Genomic DNA, 23,821 nt, shown 5'->3' on the forward strand with positions numbered 1-23,821 from the left:
TTAATTCATCACAGATGGAGATTAGAAGAGACAGGACAGGGATAAGGAAAAAGCACAAAGCCGCTGAAGTAACTGAGTGGTTGCATGGGTCACAACTGGACAGACAGCAACATGCCAGACGTATGAAGTGACAGCAACTTGCAGTATCTGAACAAGAAGTGGAGATGAGGAAGGGCAAAGAGGAGGGAGGATACATTTTTTAAGAGCTTGATTTAAAACCCAGCTCTCAGGCACACATTTTACTGAACTGTAATCCATATTATACAGTACAATATTCAAGATAAAAGCACGCAGAACCACAGACATCATAACCCATGAGTATGTCCCTTTCATCACTCATTCCTCCTCCCATTCTAATTAGCTAATGCTTGAGGAGGATCCATGTGCTCTCCAACTATCTATGCTTGACTTGAACACAACAATTTTGAATCTGCTTAGACTGAACAGACAAGACAGACAAATTACTGCCTAGACAATAAAATACCCCAGAAACAAAACACATCTCCCAAGATGCAGCTTCAAGCACAAATGTTACTTTACACGCTAAACTCTGACACTACTTGCTCTCAGTAGTTCAGCTGGATCATTTCAAATCCATCAGCACAACCATTTACCCTTTTACTTTTGAAGCAATTCTGTTTTTCTGCTAATCCTTAAGGACACTGAAGTCTTACATATTCTTGGATACTAAACCATTTGTGCTCCTGCCAAAGCCTCCTGACCCTAAAACAATACTCTATTTACAAATGGGGATAATTCAGCTCATTTACACCTTCAGAATAAATCTAGTTTACTACTTCTACCCAAAATAATGCACAGACACACACACGCACAAAATGCCATGAGCTCACCTTCAGTATTTCAGGTTCTTTGATGTCTAGAGCTCCTGTATTCCATCTCTTTTTCATACTTGTATGCAATTTGAGATATTCATGAGTACGTGGAGTAAGAAGCCAAATCACACAGACAGCTATCATAAATCCAAGGGCCATTCCAAATAAGAGTCCACTTAAGTAGCCAGGGAGAGGGATAATAAAATAAGCATAGACTAACAGTGTTAAGAAGTATAAAGTTTTCACTGGTATTTTAGGCTGTTGCACATATGGATTATTTTCATCTTCACTACTGAGCATAGTACCATTTTCCTCAGTTATCTCTGGATCGAGCAAAGTTTCAGTAGGTTTATCAGTTTTGCTTTCATCCTCTAGCAAGGAAAAGTCTTCAGAATACAGTTCACAAAATTCCTCATCCTCTCTGCTTGCTAGTGCAGACAACGAACATTTTTCAAGTACGAGTGAAGTTTTCGAACTCACATCCTTTGTGCTTGCAGACTGAGAGCTTTTGGTCTCTGTCTCTTTTGCGTGTTCCTCAGCCACTTTTGACTGATCGTTCTTATTCATGTTAGAGTCACTTCCATAGAAGTCCCCTTCAGAATCACATTCTTCTTCCTTAATGCTGTAGTTGTTATTGCTTTCCAAATGGCCATTCAAACTGGAAAGGTTTGAGAGTTCTGAAGCACTTGAAGATAAGGCTTTGGGCCTGTGGCTACTACTTTCATCACCCATTATTTTACTGAGCAGCTGAAAAGGCTCATAGATCACTTCAGAAAGGCGTCTTTTAGTATCTTCAATTTTAGCCTCCATTTCAGGTACTTTAAAAAAGGAACGCGTGTCAGAGGGAGATGTTAATGGAGACGAGGGGGCAGTTTTAGAATCACCACCTGTAGCTCGAGGCTGAGTGAACTGTTTGAACAGATGCAAGTTCAGTTTCGAGTCGGGTGGCCTGTAAGACACAGCTTCAGGTTCTTGTTTAGAAGTATCTGTAGACAGAGATTTCACTAAGGTTTTCATTAACTGTCTATGTCGCATCGGTGGTGTGGGTTCTTTTGGTTCCACATCTGTTGAAAGGGACTTGACTAAACCCTTAAAAGGCTTTGAACTAGAAACTGTGGATGATCCACTAGAGCAGACAACTGATCTGGAAGGGGATGAGGATGGGGAAGACGACAGGCTGGATTTCTGTTCCACAGGTGGTGGTGCACCTGATAAACTAACTGTATGACACGAGTGTGATGATGGAGAGAGGACTAGTGGCACTGCACTGAATACTTGGGATGTGGAAGGAGAATCCAACAGCTTTACAGTCTCTGCAGTTGGCAGAACTACAGGCGATGAGGACAGTAGTGATGCAGAGTTGGCCATGTTAAGCGAGGTAGCTGGACCAGAAAAATCATGGCCGGTATGCTCAAAGCAGAGGTCTTCCTTGGCTTCAAGTGCTGTTACAATGCTTTGGTCATCTAGTTCCTCATCAAGAAATTCCTTAAACTCTTCTTCCTCCTCTTCTTCCTCCTTCCCAAATGCAGAGAAATGGATAGTGATGGTTTCTCGGGAGACAGATCGTTGGACCTGCACTTTTGGTGCTGACTGCTTTGAGGACATTTCACCGGTTTTCTCTGCATGGCTACTGTTCTGACTTGTCATTGCAGGTCCCAGAGATGTGTCAGAGTCTGTGAAGAAAACGTAATACTGTGTTAACTGCATTTTTTCCCCCTTCAAACACCCTTATTTTCAAGTGTTAAGCCAAACACAAGAGACAGGTTATACGCAACAGGTCAGTCAGTTGAAAATTAAAACAATCTGGACACTCTTCATCTCACTGGATTTAAAGCTGTCTAGTCAAATTATGGACTGTCACTAAAGAAATTGTCCATAGATTTATTTCATTGCATAAAACATATCTATATTTTAGTTAATACCCCCTTCACATCTGCTTAACTACCTCATTTTAGTATCACTGAATGCAAGAACAGATTCAAAGACAGACAAGGAGAAAAACATGCTTAGGACAATTGGCAATCATGGATAGGCATCGTGAGCATTACCAGACCCTCTTAGATGATCTAGGAAGAATCTGACACAATTTTAGGGGGGAAAAAAAAAAAAACCAACGCACACAACAAAAACCAACAAGCAGAAGATACTTATGCTCAAAATTACAGATCTAGGTTACTGTTTGCTAGTTAACATATTTCCACATACCACAAAATGGCAATATTAATAAGTGTCATGCTGTTAAAATTACCTTCAAGTGTTCTCAAATTATAGTTCATCTCTGGTGTGCCACCTTCTCTTTTCCCCACTAGATCCACTTCTGAGTTCCAGAAGCCCCATCCCACCCCAGCACACTGAAATTCTTCACTCCTAACTCTCAGTTCCTTCTACATACAATAATTACTGTCTTCTGGTTTTTTAAATAAAGCAAATTTGAAACCCAAAGCAAGGTCAGAAATATGTAAAAGTCTTCACGTGTGGGACAGTACCTTCTCCTGTATACCTGTTTGAACTGGTCTATAGGAAGTAGAGATTTAAATTGTATTTTAATCATGTGTGTTATCACGGTTTGTTATCATGTTTGTTATCATGGTTGGACTTGATCTTAAGGGTCTTTTCCAACCTAAATGATTCTATGTAGTCTTTGTCTTTCCAGGTTTTGCAAGCCATGGACAAATGATCAGGGTACACGATAGTCCAATAATTGCAGGCAAAACAAAGCATAATTGGACAGAACTTAAAAGTTATCCTTCTGAATTCCAGGACTAGACACCAAATGTATTTTAGCAGAATGCCAGTACAGCAAGATGAAGTAGCTTCAAACATTTCAATAACGGACAGCATCAAACTAACTGTTGTCAAAAAGACATGAGTCAGACTTCCACAGATACAGCATGTTTGAGGTGTACCTCAGGTAACGTATATACCCAAAGAATTTACTACTGCTAGCAGTTTTGCTGTAAGAATGTGTAAGGACACTTCAGCAGAGGCAACTGTTCTTCTCACTGATATACCAATAGTACTTTTTGAAAATACCAATCTTTTTGTCAGATCAGTGCATGCAGGCTGCTTATGTGATAGGTACACTAACATACCTGCCTTTTACATCAATTATATCTACATGTTATTTCAAGCATTTTATTGACCCATGAAAGTGGACTTAGCACATATTTACATGGAGAGCAAATACCACACATTTAAACCAAGGCACTGGTGACCATACACAAAGATGGATCAGAAATTACAAGATTAGCTCTGCCTTTCTGGCTGTGAGGCAGCACTTTATCTTCATTGCCAAGGCAGCAAGTTTACCACTTCAGTAACTGAATTATTTTTCAGAAGCTGTTAAAATGCTGTAATCAAACTGTCAAGCTGAATTAATGAGAGGCCTTTGCTGACATTTAAAGAGCAGTTCAGAAGAATGATTATGTGGTGGTGAAGAAATGTGCACTTCACAAACAGTTGTGATATCAGATTGTATTATCCAGCAAGCCAGTGCCACCTGTTCGTCATCATCTTCCTACTAAAGGTTGTAGCCCTTTATACTTGCTAATGGAGCTTTCCATGTAAACATTTTTTAACCTGTCAGTAAAATAAGCTGGTTAAACATTTTAAAATAGAAGATCTTTGCTACCCAGCTTATCCAGTAATGTTGGAACAGAAGCGAGTATCTGTCCAGAACTTCCTACTCACTATAGTTGTCCATTTTATGGCTCCTAAATTGTTGACTAGTTTATTCCTTGCTTCTTCTAGCATTTGCATGCTTCCCAATCAGGTGCTCCTAACCAGAAGGAGCTGGACTTTATCCTGCTTCATGCAAAGCCTCCAGAAATTTCAATTTCAGTTTTCAGTCCCAGTTCTGCTGCATACATCAGGGAGCCAGTTTGGGTTCAAAGAACTAAAAGCAGCTTTCAGACCCTAGTCATGCTTTCACTTGACGCCTAACCATTTTTCTGACAAACTGTGTAAGAGACAAAATTCTGCCTCGAGATCAGATTCTGGCTTCAGCTTTTATCATGGAACTGTTTTCTTCAGTCCTCCCCAAAATCTATCGGACATATCAAAGTAGCAGTATTAAATGGAGAACTCACTTTCAGTGATGGAGGTGTACCTCCAGCCCACAGAGGACTCAGCAGATTATTACCTTTCCTGCCACATTTGTGGGCCAAGTAGTTATTTACCCCAATAGTAAGAACTCTCAGCTATTCAGAAGTTTAGATATGCATTTATCAGTCATATGTATATATAACTTGGTGAGTGTTACAGGTGGTAAGAAACTTGGTCTTTCATTCCCCTGTTGGATTAGCACACTTGGGAACCACCAGCATACAGAATCCATGCTTCTTATGGACACAGTTCCATTTCATGTAGTTCAAACTGCAAATTTCCCAATTTTTTAGACAAATGCACCCAAATTTATTTTGGAGAGGAAAAAACTACTACTGGACAAGATATGTATCCAACCCTATTTCCATTTCCCTAGTGCTGGACCATCAGCTATCACACATCTCTAACATTTTGTGCCAGCTGTGAAATTGCAAGACTACCAAACCAAAATTTGAAAGTACAAAAAACCCTACCCATCTGCCAGGTCATTGAGCCATTAAAACTCTATACTCTAAGGAATGAAAAAAAAAACAAAAACAAACAAACAAAAAAAAACCCCAAAAAATCCCCCACAAGAGCTGCACTTGCACACAATGCTGTTGGCACCAGCTCGAAATGTCTGACCCTTTCTCTTCTGCCCATTCAGCACTAACCATGTATCAATAATCTGGCAACACAGGAGAAAATTATTAACTACTCCCCCCACCCCCAAATAACATTTCTAGTGTGTTATTTTCAATCAACTGGAAATTCATGGTTCTGGTTAGCTCTTTAGCACACTATGTTTACACTGTACAGTTAATTACCTTGTGTTTAAACACCAGTTGCCATGTTGTGCTAATGCAGTGCTAATTACCTGAAACAGATGAAGTTTACTTGCACACACCAAATGTACTGAAAAAAAAAAGATTTTACCGCTTACTGAACAAGCAAGATTTTTTTTACATCATGATTAACTAGTTAACACAGAAAGGAAGGAAATTCTTCATTAGCCAATATTTGCCTACCCTTAAACATGCTACTATACTATGAATTACGTCTCATAAAAGCACATTCTTAAATCAGCACTATCAACAGGGCAGCAGCAGAACATTAACATAATCCAACTGCTTGCACTTTGGCATCCTCAGCCCATGACTTACAAGATAACTCTGTAGTATCCAATGCCCTCAACATCTAGCCCAAGTGATATTTCAGTTGAGGGGACTGGTTTCCAGGAACAACCATTTCTGTTTGGGCAAGTAATAATTTTTAGCCTTCTTTGATCTTGCTGGAACTTTCTAAATCATCCCTATTCATAGGCTGGTTTTGCTACAAGGCAGTTCATGCTTTTCCCAAGCACAGCTGTTCAAAGCTGTATCTTGTATCAAATCTTCAAACAATTGGTACATTAAAAAAAACAGTGTACAATACAGGAGAAAGATTGTAATGCTATTTACTTAAGAGAGCACATGTGTTTTGGCCAACAGCAGATATTTCATTACAAGCATTCTGAATATCAATTGGGATTACAACAGTAGTGCGCTCTCTATATTATTCCAAGCTTTTAACAACTCTAACCCCTCTCAACACACCAGATATCCTACTGAGAGTAATTTCTCCCCCGCAAACACAAGATAGGGGAGATTTTCCCCTGCTCTGGGCAGGCCCATGTTTCCAATCCATTCCTGAGCACAATTTCTCTTTTTTATTGTGAGGGATTTGGGTTTTTATTTTTCAAAGTAGATGTTGAGAAGCTTTTCCATAGCAAATACAACAATAACATCCCTGACTTCTTCCACTGCTACCACTACTGACTGCTCTTCCACTAGGCATTCAGGTTTTATAACAAAGATATTTCATCAGGCTCTTGAACCACAATTTTTACCCCTTAAATCATTCTAACAGATTCACTTCTTACTGATTTCCGGCTACAATTTCCTCACTCATTGCTTCCCCTTTTTTCTACTCCTCAACTCCTCTCTCAGCTGCTGGAAGACCTGGTGTTCCCAGCCCCCCCCATTTGGAGGGGCAGAATTCCAAACTGACTGTTCACAGGTTACATCAATACTTGCACAAACATAGGTTTTCATTGATCCTTGTTTTGAAAGCCACACTGTCCGCACCTTTTCTGGCTGCCTCTTTAGGTTTTTTTGTTGCTGTTGATTCTGAAGATGTAAGGTATCAGTTTTATTTATGTGGCAGGCAGCCCTGAATAATAATCTTAGATCCTCAGGCTTCAAATGATTCAAAACATGATCTTCTACCTGGAAGGGAAGGAGGCTGCTCGGAAAATAATTCCCTTTCCCCAAAGGTTTGGACTTTGGATGCTTTTGCAGGGTGGAATGAGAGAGTTGCCAACCAGCTACTGCCATTTCCACTTCTTATGTTACGGCACTGCACCCCATCACCCACATAACAGCAGTTTATAATCCTCACCTACAGGCATTCCTTTTAAAGTGCTCCAACAGCAGTAAACAGCAAGCCAGGTGAACAGTGCATGCACGCTGTCTGGGAATAAAAAAATATTTCTTGCCCAGCCCTTTCCTACTGAGCAGCGAGGCAGCACAGTGCAGGAGCTGAGGATGCATTTTTACCTAGATGACAACACGTCTCCACCAGGGTGTGATGCACCTGCTGACAAACAGGGACACCCAGGGAGAGACCAGGTGTTGGGCAGCACCGGGTCAAGCTAGGCCACAACACCTTCTGTGAGTATTGCTACAGTAACATGTGCTCTTACCTACACTAGGAATGACTAATTGGGAGTGTTTATAGAAACAGCCAAGCACCCAAGCAATCTGTCCTTTTGCCCAACAGCGTAAACAGCCTTCTCCAGAACTCACAAACCCTCTTTCTTTTCCCTGCAGTGGAAAAACAAACACCCTATCCTTCTTCAGCTGAGCCCCAGAAACCACTTACTTCATAGCACTGAGAAACCACACGGTGCACTGTCGGCTTGCTTTACACAGAGAGAGGGTAGGTATACAAATCATCCTCTCCTTTACCAGATGAGAAGTGTTTCAGGACTGAAGAAATCAAGCTTATGCTTCACAAAAACACGTTGATTATGCAGAAACCGGGGAGGGAAAGATATTTATGGTGCTACCAGGTGTCTAAACAGCTTGTTTACTTTAACTATTGTATATTGACCATTGGGCATGAGACACCCAGAATGTGTTGTCTGCTCATGTCCATTCTGCTCTCTAACAAAAAGAGATCAACAATTTGTAAAGCAGAAGCCACTCAGCTGAAGGCAAATAGTAAAGCTACAGCTTTTCCAGCAAACCACAGAAAGCTCAATCCACAGTGCAGGGAGAAGAGAACTCAAAGGAAGAAAATTCTTCTAATATTTTTGCTTGTATGAGACTTCTGGTTATGGTAATGGAACTTTATTTTGCAACCCTTCAGTAGTCTTACTCCTGCATTACTAATGGGCAAGGCTGAATTTTGACCTCGGATAGATACCCTGGTTGCAACCACAGCTAGGGGAGGTAGGGAGCCCATGCACACATGGGAAGGAGGATAAGGCTCACAAAGCAGATTACATTCAAAAGCAGGCTAGAGCATTGGATCTTCATTGCTGATTAGAAGGATATAGTAATTAGAAAATTCACAGAATATACATACACATAAAGAATACAGATGTTCAAAATAAGTCTGCTTGTATCCTGTCTGCAAACTAGGATGCAACTTGGGTGCATCTAGGATTAACTGGGATGCTTAACTGAGCATTTACTCCCTCTCATGGTTCACAACCCCGTCATTCACAAAGCACCTCTGGACTTGTTTTCTCACCCTGTAAGGCAAACTCTGTAGCACTTCCAGACTAGCAATAAGAAGACTTTAAACAAATACCTTCTACTCATCATACATTTGGCCTTCCGCTAGCACAGCATGGACCCTGCAAGCTATATAGAGTTCCTCAATTAACAAGGACAGTTACCTACTTGCTGTACCCACCTGGAAAGTAACAGGCAGAACACAGAAGAGTCATGCAAGGCTAGACATCTTTGGAAGGTGGGAAATGGTGTCTCAGGACCCATGTTCTTATCTTAGAGAGGAACCAAAAGTCAGCAACTAAGTCAAGGGGAAAGGCTGGAATGGGGGAAGAGCAACATGACTTCAGCTCCAGTAAGTAAGTGATCCACTTTCACGCAGTTCACTTGTTTGGACTACTTTTGGCATTGCACATTTAAATCTAGCGTGGGGGTATACCGCTACAGATCTATTCTTAGCAACTCCCTTCCCATGACCAAAGAAACAACCAAACTATGCCTTCATAAACACTTTGGAAAGGGGATTTGGCCCTTTTGCCTTTCAAGCAACCTCCAGATAATTCAGGGATATTCAGTACAGCAATTCAATGTTTTTCATAATCATTCAGTTGGAGAAACAGAACAGATTGGGTAACTGAACTCACACATATTGCAACAGCCAACTATTCCCATCACATTGCTATTACTTAATGCAACATCTACACAAGGGGTAAAGGGTATGCTATATTAGTAAATTCTTTCATAAAAATCTGCAGCAAGGTTCAAAACTTCTCAGAGTATTTTCCCTGCTCGTTGCTACTAAACAGACCAGAAAAAGTGTTTTCCACAAAACAGAAATTCCTTTCCTGCTAAGCAAAGAAAAAGTCTACAGGTTATTAACAAGCATTGTAATACTTTCCCCTGTATCTGACTGTTGTGTCAGAAAAGCAAGCCCTAAATGCTATTCAGGAAGCCACTAATTTGATTATTGATAATGCCACAATTTGACTTCATGCAGATTGCTATCACTGTTCAAGGGGAAAGCTGTTTCTAACTGGTTATGTCTCTGCCTTCCCCAATGATCCTTCTGTGCCATCACTCTTTCAACAAGCACCTCCTGCTTTGGCAAACTGCCATCACCTAGACTGGGGAAAACAGTACTTCTTTAGGACTAATGGGGCTCATTATTATTTTGGGTTACTTGATAGTCATTTCCAAGTGTCAGACTGAAGACAGATATATCATTCATACTCTAAATCTAACCTCCATTTGGTAGGAAGGAGTAGTGTATTCATTTTAGACTAACTTTGCAACACCCATGTGGTGTGACAGAAGAGCTACAGGTCTCACATTAACATAGACAGGACCACCCTAATGCATTAAGCCACTGTTCCCAAACCAGGCTAAATGTTTCCCCGTTTGGGAATACCTGCACAAGCCAATGTGATCTGAAATTCATATTTGCTCTCAAAAATTATAGATTCCACTTGATTTACTAGAGACTCAGCCAGTATCTTCCGTCCAACACCAAGAGCTACGGGAGGACTGTTGCTGTTCTTTATACTTATTTAAAATAACTAACAGCTCTCAGCATCAGACAAAATTCCTTCTGTTAAGAGCTAGAAGTCTTCATTTCGGGTCCTTCAAAACAAAGCACAGTATTGTGATCCTTATTGGTTACAGTCTTTATTTAAGCAATGTTTTAAATCATCGGAAGTTTGCATCTCCAATAATCCGTTACCACTACTTTCACAAAATCACAGAATCGTATAGGTTGGAAAAGGCCTTTAAGATCATCAAGTCCAACTGTAAACCTAACACTACCAAGACCACCACTATACCATGTCCATAAGCACCTCATCCAAACGTCTTTTAAATACCTCCAGGGATGGTGACTCAACCACTTCCCTGGGCAGCCTGTTCCAATGCTTGATAACCCTTTCAGTGAAGTAAAGTTTCCTAATATCCAGTCTAAACCTGCCCTGGCACAACGTGAGGCCATTTCCTCTTGTCCTATCACTTTGCCACAGAAGTAGTCTAGAAAGCCAATTCTCATTTAGCCCAGAATGACCTCACTGTAAATTTCATCTCATTCCGCAGAGTTATACCGTAAAAGACAAAAAAGTATACAAAAACCAAATTTCAACATCTTCTCGTATCCCCATTCAAATTTCTAATGACGACAAATTAAATTCCCCTGGCATCTCCACGAGTTAATGTATTCCATGGTTAACATCTATTATTGCTTTTACATCCACTAGTCATTACTTTTAAATGAACTACATAGAAAGTGTTGGTAATTACTATCACACAATAGTCCCGTGAAATCTTTGTGTCAGGGATCCAGTTACCCAGCCTGAAGATAATACTTTAAAGCTCACTTTCTAACAGGAGTAAGAAGGAAGTTTTGCTTCACCTTTCAAGTTCACGCAACTGGATTTGAGATACGGGGGGGGGGGGGGAACCAAACCCCAATAAAACCTGTTTTAAATCTAAGCACAGAAATGAAAAATTTTACATCAATATCAAGTACTATTAAATGAATGTAATCCAATGTGTTCAACAGAAGTCAACACTAGTATCACAGCCAAAATATGATGCCACCCACTACGGACTATAATATACACACACAGACCTCCCACAGCACATACCTCTAACAGAGGTCAACCAGGTTATCACAACTAGGCTGGTTAACAGCTAAAATACCTCCATCAGGAGTTCTCTTGAGCCTCATTTAAAAAAAAAAAAAAGATTATATTTTTGTGCAAATGCTTTTAAGGTAAGAATAATGCAAGTTAAATAACCAGCATTTAGGTACGCTTAAGGATACTTAAATGAAAGATCCTAAGCAAGATTTTAGAATATTGTCAATGAGATGATACTTTTAATGAAAACTATAAACCTATCAGAGAGACAAATAAGAGGGGTTGTTTACTGAAGTCTAGGACAGAAAGGTCAAGTAAAATTGCAATGGCAAATAAGGAGTCTTCAAAATTACTGGAATTTTTTTTTTTAAGACAGGCACTGCTAATAAGGTCCTTAATACAAGCTTGTATTTACAATGCTTCAAAAATAATCAAATAAAAATTGTTTAATGTTAGCTAAGCGAGTCTATTCCATATTAACATTTTCCCCAAAGACCTAAGAAAGGTCAGCTACCACATTAGTTTCTCTGCCTTCACCAATAAAAGATTAATTATTATTCTTTCTTATTTTCCTTCCATGACGCATCACTTACGCCAAAAACTTCATAAAGCTGCATTACAGTTTAATTTTGACAAACACAAAAAGCTAAGCAGTTAAAGGTTGTCCAGAAACTCAGAAAAATTTAACTTCTTCCTATTTAATGCTTTTCTGAAGACTGAAGTGAAGCGGTATTTATAAGAAATTGAATATTTCCCCTAACAGAAGAAATAAAAGAAGTTAAATCAAAGCTTAAAACAAAACATGCAATAACTCATAGAAGAACAGTAAACAGTGGGTAGAGAAGAGTCACTTTGTTTTGCTACATATTGCGACATTTATTCTTTTTAAAACAAGAACATATAGAAACACAGAAACACGAGGAGCTTCCTGCAAAGAGAACAAATCACAGTTGCAGGAGAGCAGAGACTCCCAGGCTCCTCGTCCCTCTGGCCCATAACCCAAAGGCCACATTCACAGAATGATGCCTATGCTCTGCTGGACTTCAGGAGGAAGGCACAGTCCCAGAAGGACTCGATTCCAATGAAGCAACACGCACCAGCACTAGATTAAGAACAGGCCAGCAGCAAATCTGCTAAAGTGTGAGACAGAAAACTAGCTAGCAAAACACGTCTCTGGTAGTTAGGCAGCACTTTCAAGCTGCCAGAGCTGGGAGCTGAAGCCTGTCAACACTGAGGCAAGAAGGATTTCTGCAGTTCAAGAAACCTGATGACATGCCTAGACAGAGGTTGCTGCCTTGCCATCATATCAGTGTAGCACTTTTCAATTGCTATAGGTCAAATTTTATTTTGCAACAGAACCGCTTCTCTGAAATTGAAAGGAGAAGCTGGAAGCTGTATGGAGTGAGTATTGGTAATGTCAGCTACAAGTTGAGCCCAGAAACTGCTTCTTAATGTGCAGCTCTTCAAGAGCTCAGTTGCAACGCAGCCTCTACTAATGTTTGTTTCCCAACCAATTGCAATGCTACTGGTAAAGCTCCTCAATACTCTGAGTATTATACATGTTAGTGAAGCACTGTGAAAAGAACTGTTGTAATAGCAAAAAGTTGCTTTTGCCATATAGTCAACTCATAAACTATGATTTTTTTTTTTTGATTACTCACACACTTTCAATGACGTATTCCTCTGCTCTTTGCAGCAGATTCAAACTGCACCAGAGTGTAATTTCATTAAAGAAGGTTTACTCCCAGTTGGCACAATGAGAACAAATAAAAATTCTAGCACATTATACTTTCTCCATTCGCATAGTCTCCTCCTATGAACTACTTTATTCTTGTTTATCATTCATAACTGCAAGCAACAAGTAACATCTTTTCGTTCCAAAACACTCAGCATTAAACAGTTCAAAGGGACCTTTTACTAGTTCCCTAATTCCCTCAACAGAACAAAACAAAATAACAACAAAACCACAACCAAATCCCCCCCCTCCCCCTCCATCACAGGTTTTGGAGATTTAGTAATTTCCTATGTCATATATTGCTGTCTTTAAAAAGTACATTAAAATACTTATTTTTCCAGGTAACTAGTTGCTGGCATCAAAATTACCCCAAAAAATAATTTGGTCATGAGTGAGAAGAGAAATGACCCAGAAAAGCAAAGGTTTACAGACCTAGATCTGAAACTCCTGCAGTAAGGGATTTAGAAATAACTGCATTAAAACCAGAGCATACTCACAGACAGAGAGGCAAACTTTTGTCACAGTCTAAAGCCAGCTTTTTCCACTTTTCTCATCTAAAACTGCTATACTACCTTCAGAGTCACCCTGACAAGCCAAAGGGGAGTAAAAAAAAAAAAACCACTGGTCTGTTAGCAATCCTGAGCAATAAATATGTAACTGCTGTGTTTGTTCTCTCCTAAAAGGGAAGAGAGACTAAATCAGAACTTGCTGGTGCTGCAGAAGTCCTGCATCTGGACAGAAATGTTTTATTACTACAGAAATAAAACATCAAAAGCTTACACATAAAAAATTACATCCTACCGAGAAGGTAAATGGTGAAGTAGAATATAAAACTATGCAGCATTGTAACTCTCTCCCTCTTATCTCGGTGGGAAGAAAAAAAAAAATCAACTCCTCATTAATCTGATGAAAGATTATCTAAAGCCTCGGCAGATTAGTCCACAGTTGAAAATGCTGTCCACATCACTGATTAAATTAAAGGTCACTATAAAATCTTTAGGGGAAATTTTGACTGAGCGACTTATAGAAAAGCATGTTTCCAAAACGAAGTAAAATAAGCTGCCTTGAATCCTAAATTAAAAACGGCTTATCAGAATTGTATTACAGGCTTATTTTTCCCAGCAATTCAAATGCACATCAATAGGTAAAACTGCCTACAGGTAACAAGTGAGCATTCAAGGACTTTTTTTACATTTACGTTCATTTCACTAACAAAAAAATTCAGTCAATATTCACAGCAACCGCAAAGTTAAAACAACCATCATACATCTTCATATGAAAACAGCAGAAGAGATATTAAAAATAAATATGCTTGTCCACATGAAGCTAAACACAGATACACAGATGAGCAGCACCAATTAATAACTCAAACTCTAGGTCCCCATGTAAAAATGTAGCTATAAAAGATCATTAAAAAAGGAATGGAATCTACAGATTTACAAACCATACCCCACAGCTATCTAAAGAGGTGGTTTTTTTCAGTGGATTTTTAATGACTCATCAAATCTTATATTTCATATGTACAATCTTCATTTTAATTTCATATTTTGCAGAGGATTAGCATGCAAGGCAGAACTAGTGCTTTAAGGCTTTTTTACCTGACAGGAGTACACAATCCTGTAGTACCTTTTTACCTGTAGTACACAATCATCACGTGCTGATTTTGGCTGGGATAGAGTTAATTTTCTTTATAGAAGCTAGTATGGGGCTATGTTTTGGATTTGTGCTGGAAACAGTGCTGATAACACAGAGATGTTGTAGTTACTGCTGAGCAGTGCTTACACAGAGTCAAGGCCTTTGCTGCTCCTCACCCCACCCCACGAGCGAGGAGGCTGGGGGTGCACAAGAACCTGGGAGGGGACACAGCCGGGACAGCTGACCCCAACTGCCCAAAGGGCTATTCCACACCAGATGACATCATGCTCAGCATGTAAAGCTGGGGGAAGAAGAAGGAAGGGGGGGAGGGGGAGGTCGGCATGATGGTGTTTTGTCCTCCCAAGTAACCCTTATGCCTGATGGAGCCCTGCTTTCCTGGAGATGGCTGAACACCTGCCTGCCCATGGGAAGGAGTGAATGAACTCCTTGTTTTGCTTTGTAATGTATTAAACTGTTTTCATCTCAACCCATGAGTTTTCTCACTTTTACCCTTCAATTCCCTCCCCATCCCACCAGGGGGGAGTCAGCGAGCAGCTGTGTGGGGCTTAGTTGCTGGCTGGGGTTAAACCATGACAAATGGTTTCTTTATTTGTCAGAGATGCTTTCGGAATTAGAGAAAGGGGCATTCTCTGGTTTAACTAAATCGGACTAAAAAATTTAATACATAGAAGTATTTAGGTTTGGACCAAGCATGCATCCCTAAGCAGCTAGAGAACCACGATGGACCATTGATGCCACATTTATTTATTTTACTGTCTAAGCATATTCCAGAAAGTCGCAATGACAGAGCAGGAAAAAGGCACAGGGGGTGGGGGGAATCTTTCCACTCAACCTCTCACAGACCAACTCAACCAAGCGGAGTATCTTTGCAACACTGCACACACTCAATGAGCCCTGTTCTCTACCAGCAAAGTCCTCACAACATCGTATATACAGGTGTCAGCAGGACTTTTTGCCATCCTGCATTGCCACGCATCTATGAATGTGTCTTTGCATGTGTATTGGGAATGGATGGTCAATATGTTTCAGCTAAAAGAAACGTCTAAGTTGCCATCTCCAGAAGGTTACTCACACTGTCTGTCGGGTTATTTTACGAAGGCAACTTCAGCCAGAAGCAGCACATGATCTCCAGCTCTTCCCATACAGCCAGGTCGTTGCTGCTGCCTTTGCAACCACTCTAGACCCTGTGAGAAGTGCAAGAAATACAGAACTCGCTATAGAAATGTAGATGACTCCACATGCCTAGGACCTTGGCATGCCCCAGGCGCAATGCAGTCATTATCCAAGGATTATCTGGTTTCTGATCTTTCTCATCCTCCAACTCTGGTGGTATGTTTTCAACTTTTGGATCCCTAGGCAGTTGGCAACAAAACAAAACAAGAACAACTAATCAAAGCAAGGCTACTTTCAGACAACTTAAATTGTCTACGGGAAGGAGAAAAGCTACATCTGCATTTAATATAAATAAAAAAAGTATTCATACCTAACTAGAAAGGTAGTTGTACTTAACACATGAGAATTAAGTAACCTAAGCTACCTGAAGATATATAGTTCCCTATGTTAATAGTTGTAGCTTGCTATTGTTAGAGGGCACGTTGATTACATTTGCTTACTTTCTTGCATCTCATCTACCTAAGAAAAGTAAAAAGTGTCTTTTATAAATGCAGAAAATGCATTCCAGATAGAACAGAAGAGGATTTCTCAGAAGTTTTTGCAAGCATAATCCCCAGAGGGTCCAAAGGACAGAAAAGCTTACGAAAAGGTCAATAAACAGGACTTCATAACATGCAAGTCTTTTCAAAGTTGCAATCAAGTTTGAGAAGTGGTGGGACAAAAGTAATTCAAAAGTCATTCAACCCAAAAGTCAGACTGTTCTGCAAGGTTTCTTTAAAAAATTGTTCCTAGCACTTAGAGAGGCAGTCTTGCCAATAGCTCTATGCCATTCATTGAGTAGTCTTGCCTGTCATTGGATTCCATGAAAAATTAATGGAGAAAGGTATTACCAGCATTTCATGCTACCTGCAAAGGTATTTAGGTTTATGCAAACATAAATCAGCACCACACGAACAAAAAAGCTCTTCATGATCTAATTTTGGAAGGAAATGGCTTATGGATTAGATTTCCAGACTTCTCTGAAAGCCCCAAGCAGGTAACCATGTTATTTTGCGTTTCAGTATTATTAGGAGGGTGAGAAAAATTTTGCTTTAACTTACCTCACTGAAGAGTAGTGTTCACACAGCACTTTGAACAAATAAGATCATACAGAATCACTAACTTCTTAAAATGGCAATAGCAAAGACTAAGAACCAAGTTAAAGCAGCTGAAGATCACACAACCCATCTTATTCTAGCAACAAGTGTGCCGAGATCATAAACTACTAATAACAGCTTCTATGCTTTAAATTCCTTTAACTTCTAATTCATAAAAGGATCCATAGAAGGTTAACAAAATGTAAAGTCAACTCTGAAGAAACCTTGTCCTAAGAATAGCAGGAAAACAAAATGTCAAATTCAGAATTGGTGAGTACCAGACGTGTCTCTCTCTGCTTAAGGCAACATTCATCTAATTTCATTCAGATTTATGTTCAACTCAAATACCTAGAAACTAAAATGCAAAAGTTCAGCAGCATTTTAGCTTTCCAACTGGAGGACACAGCACAGAGTGATGAGGACAGGAGAACATCCAAGATACCAAAATTTTCCCAAGACTGAAATGGAACCTAGATGGCCCCTAACAACCTGAATTTTTCCCATGCTAAAGACAAAGTTTTCGCTTATTAAAAAAAAAACACCAAAAAAACCCCACAAAAAAAAAACCACAAAACCAAACACACAAGACAGAAACACTGCCAAACCTCGATGAGCAAAGATATTAAGTGAGGCTCAATTAAAAACATTAGGACAGACAACCCAGATTTTCCCAGCTTCCCAACTAACTATCAAGACATAAGGGGTCTTGGGGTTTCTTCAGCTTGTCAAAAAGCTTCTAGAGCCTTGCAACTGTCATATACATTTCAGTATAGTCTATCAAAGAATAATTTTGCATTAAAGGGTGGTTTAAGCATTTTATGATTAAAAATACTGGACTATGAGAGAGAGAGAGAGACCAAAAAAACCCACTCAAGTGCACAGGGCTGAAGCAACCATAAAATTCCTAGTGAGTCTATTACAGTACATTCTAATATTTTACAAAATCCACAAAAGTATTAAAACAAAAGAAGTAGAAGTAAGTGGCAAAAGCATCCACATGCGTGTTCTCATTTAAATATTTGTTTTCTTATTTTTCACATAGTATTTGTAATTCTAAACATTTCAAGGTGTAAACTTATTAATTGACAGACGTTGGCAAGAATCTTCCCTGGACTTTGTTATCCAGAACATGAAAGAGGTTCCTGCCAAAAACAGGCTACTGAAAATCAAAGCCACTAGCTTGATTTGCATTCCCCTCCATTTCTTGCATTAGACACAGAAGAGAGCAACAGTTAATGGATCAGTTTAATACATTAAAGCTTTCTGGTGGTTTGTTTTTTTTTTTTTTCTTTTTCTTTTTTCCCCAAGAGCGATTGAGGTAACTCCTATTTCTAAAAGCTGCGATACATTTTAATTGCAACATATGATAGGTCAATCACAGATTGCCTGACCTTAACAGCTGCTTTACAGGCTTGACTCTTACTGAAATCAACTGAGTCAGAAAATGATGAGCACCTCCCACAACATATTTTTAAAATCCTAATTGCTAAGAAACTATGGCAGGTAGATACATGAAAGAAAATCAACTTCATTAGCAATCTGAATTAATGGAATAATTTTACATAAAAGTAGATCTAAAGACACCGTATTACTTACAAGGAAAGAGAAAATCAGTATACTGTGATGACAAGTGAAGTCCTTAACACACCTTAAAGCCCTTTTGTTCACACCCCTAAGCAACAAGAATATGAAAGGATCCTTCCTACTCTGTTTTTCTCTCTCAAAATGTGGGTACTGTTAACATGCCAAGAAAGATAATTTGTCATGTGAATACTCTCAAAAAAATAAACAAAATAAGATTGGGAAGAACACAAACAGTGCTCTCCTCTCCTTTTTTTTCAGCAGCATGGATCTACCCCAACATGGTCTTTCACTGTGTTAATCAGGCCACAAACGTAAAATAAATTAAAAAAAATCTCTCTAAAAGATTTAAGTTAGTTAACAGTTTTCTGAACTCTTCAGTACTCCTTGAAAAGTGTTCTCACTGCCTCTGGTGAAAAGTAGTTTCCAAAGATCAATAATGCAGGAAGCAACACAGCCAGCCATTACTCATTCTCTCTGAGCTCAGAAAGCAATTATTTGTTCCTATATGGTATAACTCACTCATATAGCATGCAGGCACAGACATAGGTGCTTATCTTAGTGGAAAGCAGACCTCAGGTAGACTGGTATGATGGGACAACACGTGTAAATGAAAACATTCCTCCAGGCCTCTATTTCAGAGATGCACATACTAAATTCTGATCGACTACATATAGAGCTGTAAATCCCGCACGCAGATCTCACTTTTGCAAACATTAATCAATGTAGTTGTCTCCAGGAATTTCATCTGACAACCCCACAGGCTGAAAATGACAAAGTCAGAAGGTGGGTGTCTTGTGGCAATACATACCCCAATTCCCCAGCTGCCTGCTGAATTCATAGCACAATATGAAGAAAAGAGCTTAAAAAAATTGTTTTTAAATTAATTTTTAAGAAGAACCCCAGTTCTACTTTAAATTCAAGTAGTATTCATGCAATCTCTCTACTGTCATTCTCCTTTGCAGTTACTTCCCTGTAAAAAAGGGCTAAAATCTTCCCTTTCTCATCCTATGATATTTGCTGTTCAATTCGTATCACTGTTATGTTTGTCCAGCAAATGCCTTTGGCACTGTAAAAGTTTCTACTATTGCAGACAGAAATAACATTTACAGTCTCAAATACTTGAAAGACTGCACTCCACTGTATGTGGGTTACATTTTGTGCACGCCCATGCACAGAAAGAGAAGTGTCATTAAAGTAGCTTCAAGGAAATGAATTTTAGGTCATCAATTTTAAGGTCTTGATTTGCTGCGAGATAAAAGAACAGCAAAAGCCACCAAATGGATTCAAAAGGGCAAAGGGAAATAAGTGTCTTTGAGCCACATCCTGCCTTGTTCAATTACAGTATTATGCAGGCAAGTCTAATTTCAGACACATGGCAATGTTCTTATATACATGCTTAATAAATTTGCATTTGTTTATCAAATAGAGCAAGTCAGCTATACAAGCTCTAAATTACATATGCTGTTAATAAGTTTGTGAGTACATACATACTCGCTTCCTCATACATCACCATACATCAGGGGTGTGGCTGTTTAAGCGAGGCTTTTAATTGCTGAGAGAGGTCAAGTCAGAGAAGCCAAGCATGGGTGGCAGCTACAGTTGTCTTTCAGGATAAGGTGACAAAACAGTGATGACTGAAGTGTGAGGAAGCTGCACCCATGCCTAAGGAGCTGCCTCGGCCATACTGTATGTAATTAAGGCTTTAGAGACAACGTTGGTTGCTCTTTTGGGGAAACAGACAAAACCAGTACAAGTGGAAATCTAGACATGGGATGGAAATCTTTTCAACTCGCATTCATCACCACACCGTGAGACAGACTCCTCTCCGTTAAACAATGGAACGGCCTCAACATCCCCTCAAATGTTCTCCTGAACTCCATGAAGGAGTCAGAAGTTTGATCATAGCGGACAATGCCTTCTTTAATACTCTGAGATCAGAACGGATCACACAAATCAGCATTTATTTGACTTAGGGTATTGGAGGAGGAGGCCTGAAAAGTCACTGTTCACGCCATACCCATTTTGTGAATAGAAAGAAATTTGCAGGACAGTTATCCCATAGCAGTTTTCATTGGTAAATACACCACTTAAGGCATTTGGATGCAAGAAGCAGATTTAAAAACACACATACTGGGAAAGTAAAGTACTAAAACAACACTCATGGTGCAGCACAGTGATTTACTCATTTTTATCATTTAAACTGTGAAGTTTTAGCTTGATAGAAAGAAAAAAAAATATCTACCTAGAATTTTTAAAATCTGGCCAATAAAAATGAAACTGAAGAGTTGTCCCAACTCATCAGAAAAACAAGGGTTCATAAAATCTGTTCAATACTCAAAAAGAATTAACTAATTCACATCTGAAAGCTGCATGACAAAAGAAACAGAGATCCATACAACCAAATATTTATGTTCTTAAATACAACACACCTCTAAATGAATCTTTTCAGACACTCACAGAAGTTTTCTAGAACTGTTAGGCATGGATCTTCAGCTTGCCTGTAACCTCTAGGCAGTGTTAAGGCATCTTGGAAAACTTGGCCTGTTGTCATAAAGGGAATAACTGGAATTACAAAACAGGAGATAGTTTGCATGCACATCTGGTCGTTTCTCCATCCAGACCTCTTGTTATTCACTAAAATAACAGATAAATAGAATAGTAGCAATTTTTTTTTTCCATAAAATACTCTTGTAAAGTTGCCACACATTTGCTCAGAAGGTTTATTAAAGACCTGGCAAAGCCTTTATTAACTAGCACATTTTTGAGTTGATAGACATTTAGGATTATCTCCCCCTTAGTTCTTCCCCCTTCTCCTGATTCATTTGTTTAATACTTCAGGTCAAGTTGAAAAGGAAGAAGTGTGAAAGCGATTAGGCAAAAAGAACTGCTACTGAGAAGGTCTTACCAAGATAAGCCTTATCAAACTTCGCAGCAGTTACAAACAAGAGAAGGAATGTATGGATCACTTTCATTTACCACCAAAATACATTTAATTACGTGTTCAACCCTAAACATTACACAAGAGTATTAGGAAAGAAAGTGAAGCCCCTCCAGACAACAGAAATGACAGATACATATTATGCAAGCAGAATGGAAATACCCAGCTTGGAAGGCATCCAGAGCAGAAATATTCACCTTGCATTGGGTACTTTGGGGCAGGGAGACAGGAACAAGAGGTGGGAGGTGACTGGCAGGCAGGGAGCAGGGGAAGAAGGTACGGGAATGCTATGGGAATTCCGCGACTCCGTTGTGAGATTATCATTCCCAGCCTTGGCTAGGGGAGGCTCTTGGAAACCTGGCAGAGCCCCGCGCAGGAAGGTTCTTGATACTCAGAAGTTTCAGAAGAAAAGGTAACACAACATACTGCAATACAAGCCAAGAGACAGAGAGCACCAAACCTAGATGATGACTTCCACTGTCTGCTTTTAGTATCACATGTTAAGCAATATCTCCTCATCAAGCTACCACAATCACAAGTGTGTGAGCATGACTATCTCCCTTCCCCTCAAAGAAGCCTTATTCTTTGAGCCTCTCTGGGCTCATAAAACAGACATTTTTATTTTCTCAGTGTTATTCCTGACTTCCAGTGAAACAAAATTATTTTTGCAGCTCTCTAATTTCAGATCAGAACTTCACTGCAGCTCATGACAGGTTCCATTTACGTTTCAGTCCTCTGTCATCTGCTTTGAAATTCCCAGTATCAAATGAAATAGTAGCTTGGTTTGTGCATATATTTTTGCAGTCCTATTTACAACTGAAGGATAATTTAAACAAAACACATGAAATCCAGAGTAAGATCTAGAGTCTTACAGCTCCTAGTCCTCTTCATAAGATACTAAAACCCAATACAACAATTTTTAGGACTCAAACAGATCCTTTAGAAGAGCACCCCAATTCCTGAATATGCATTTTCATACTCTTTAAGAGATCCTCTTTTAAGTTTGACCATCCCATCTTCTCACAGCTTCAGGATAATAACCCTGCATTGACAGGATAAGTGGTCCATGCAGTACGTTCACCAGCACTAAGGGACATTCTGCTGCAATGTTCCTGTCATCCAATACCAGTGGGGTCAGACAGCATAACAGTTTATAAACCACAGAGACACTAGGTAATGAATATTAAAGCCCCGTTCGTACAACGATTCATTTGTGCTACCCTCCTGGCCTTTATGGGAAAACACCACTGTTTACTACGTTTTATTGATCTTCTGTTATCCTTTGTCCATCAGTCGTCTCATCTTTTAGAACACTAACTTAACCGCTATGCTGTGTATTGATTTGGACTTTGCGTAGCAGAATAACACACCTTGTTGTTCAGAAAGGCGAGAGTTAAAATAAATAGGAGAGAAAGACAATGAACAGAGAGCTAGAAATTTTGAGGAGCAGGAAGGCAAGACAGGCAAGATCAGAGAATATACCCTTTTTTACCATTATATTCTCAGGTCTCTCCAAAGACACTAACAATCAGCTTCATCAGAGACAATATTTTTGAGTACCCAGAGAATAAAGACAACTGGTAAATAACCTGACACCTTGGAACTCCTCTCCTCACAGGGCATGAAGCAGGAAGAAAAAACACCTGCAAAACTTAAAGGGACTACTGCATGCTGCAGATATTTCAGACACTCTAACCTACTCTGTTGTCAAAACTTGCTCCTCTGCTTCCTATCTCCAAGGATTTCCAACAGGAGCAGGACCGGCCTTGGCTAACACAGGAAGTTTTTAAGAAACTCCTCTCAGATGCCTTAATAGAGCAATTTCAACTTAAGGCACTTGCTTTTTATTTTCCAGAGATACTGGTCATCAAGGACTCCATTAAAGGAAATGGTGATGCATCTGTTAATCAGGTCTTAAAAGGGATACCTCTGTAGCCCTGGGGATCCAAAATAATTCATTACTGTAACAGCCTTGCTCCACAGCAAGAAACTACAGAGAAGGCAGATAGCACAGGAACAACAATATAGGCAAATAACTGCATTACAGAATTGGAATTCTTACGCTACATTGGGTATATTGTTACTATGCTTGCTAAAGAGAGGGGATTTTGCTCTGTAAGCATACTCAAAACTCATGAAACTAAGTTAGCACACGGCAGCCTCCAGTGCGAAATTACTCCAGTAAAGGACTTGTGTGAAAGAACCTAAATATTACCTTAAAAGGCTTAATATTTCATTTTCCAAGTACATAGGTACTTTCAGATCTACACTATACAAAGCTTGGCCCAAATCCATGCAATTCCATTCACGTCGTTCTTCTGAAGAAGATGATACTTAAGT

General features: G+C 39.4%; 1 protein-coding gene across 6 annotated transcripts in view; it reads right to left on the minus strand.

Moving 5' to 3' along the window:
- Positions 1-23,821, minus strand: part of TEX2 (testis expressed 2) — a 60,088-nt gene that overhangs the window by 30,301 nt on the left and 5,966 nt on the right. For 2 of the 6 annotated variants that reach the window (XM_075519156.1, XM_075519155.1), the window contains exons 1-2: positions 21,001-21,109; positions 852-2,506 (exon numbers count right to left, since the gene is read on the minus strand). In XM_075519156.1, coding sequence (XP_075375271.1) covers positions 852-2,506; positions 21,001-21,094 — 1,749 coding nt within the window. In that variant the 5' untranslated portion in view covers positions 21,095-21,109. The other 4 variants (XM_075519158.1, XM_075519159.1, XM_075519160.1 and 1 more) reach the window with 3 other exon arrangements.

This window comes from Mycteria americana, chromosome 16, assembly GCF_035582795.1.
Source record: "Mycteria americana isolate JAX WOST 10 ecotype Jacksonville Zoo and Gardens chromosome 16, USCA_MyAme_1.0, whole genome shotgun sequence".
Classification (NCBI taxonomy): domain Eukaryota; kingdom Metazoa; phylum Chordata; class Aves; order Ciconiiformes; family Ciconiidae; genus Mycteria; species Mycteria americana.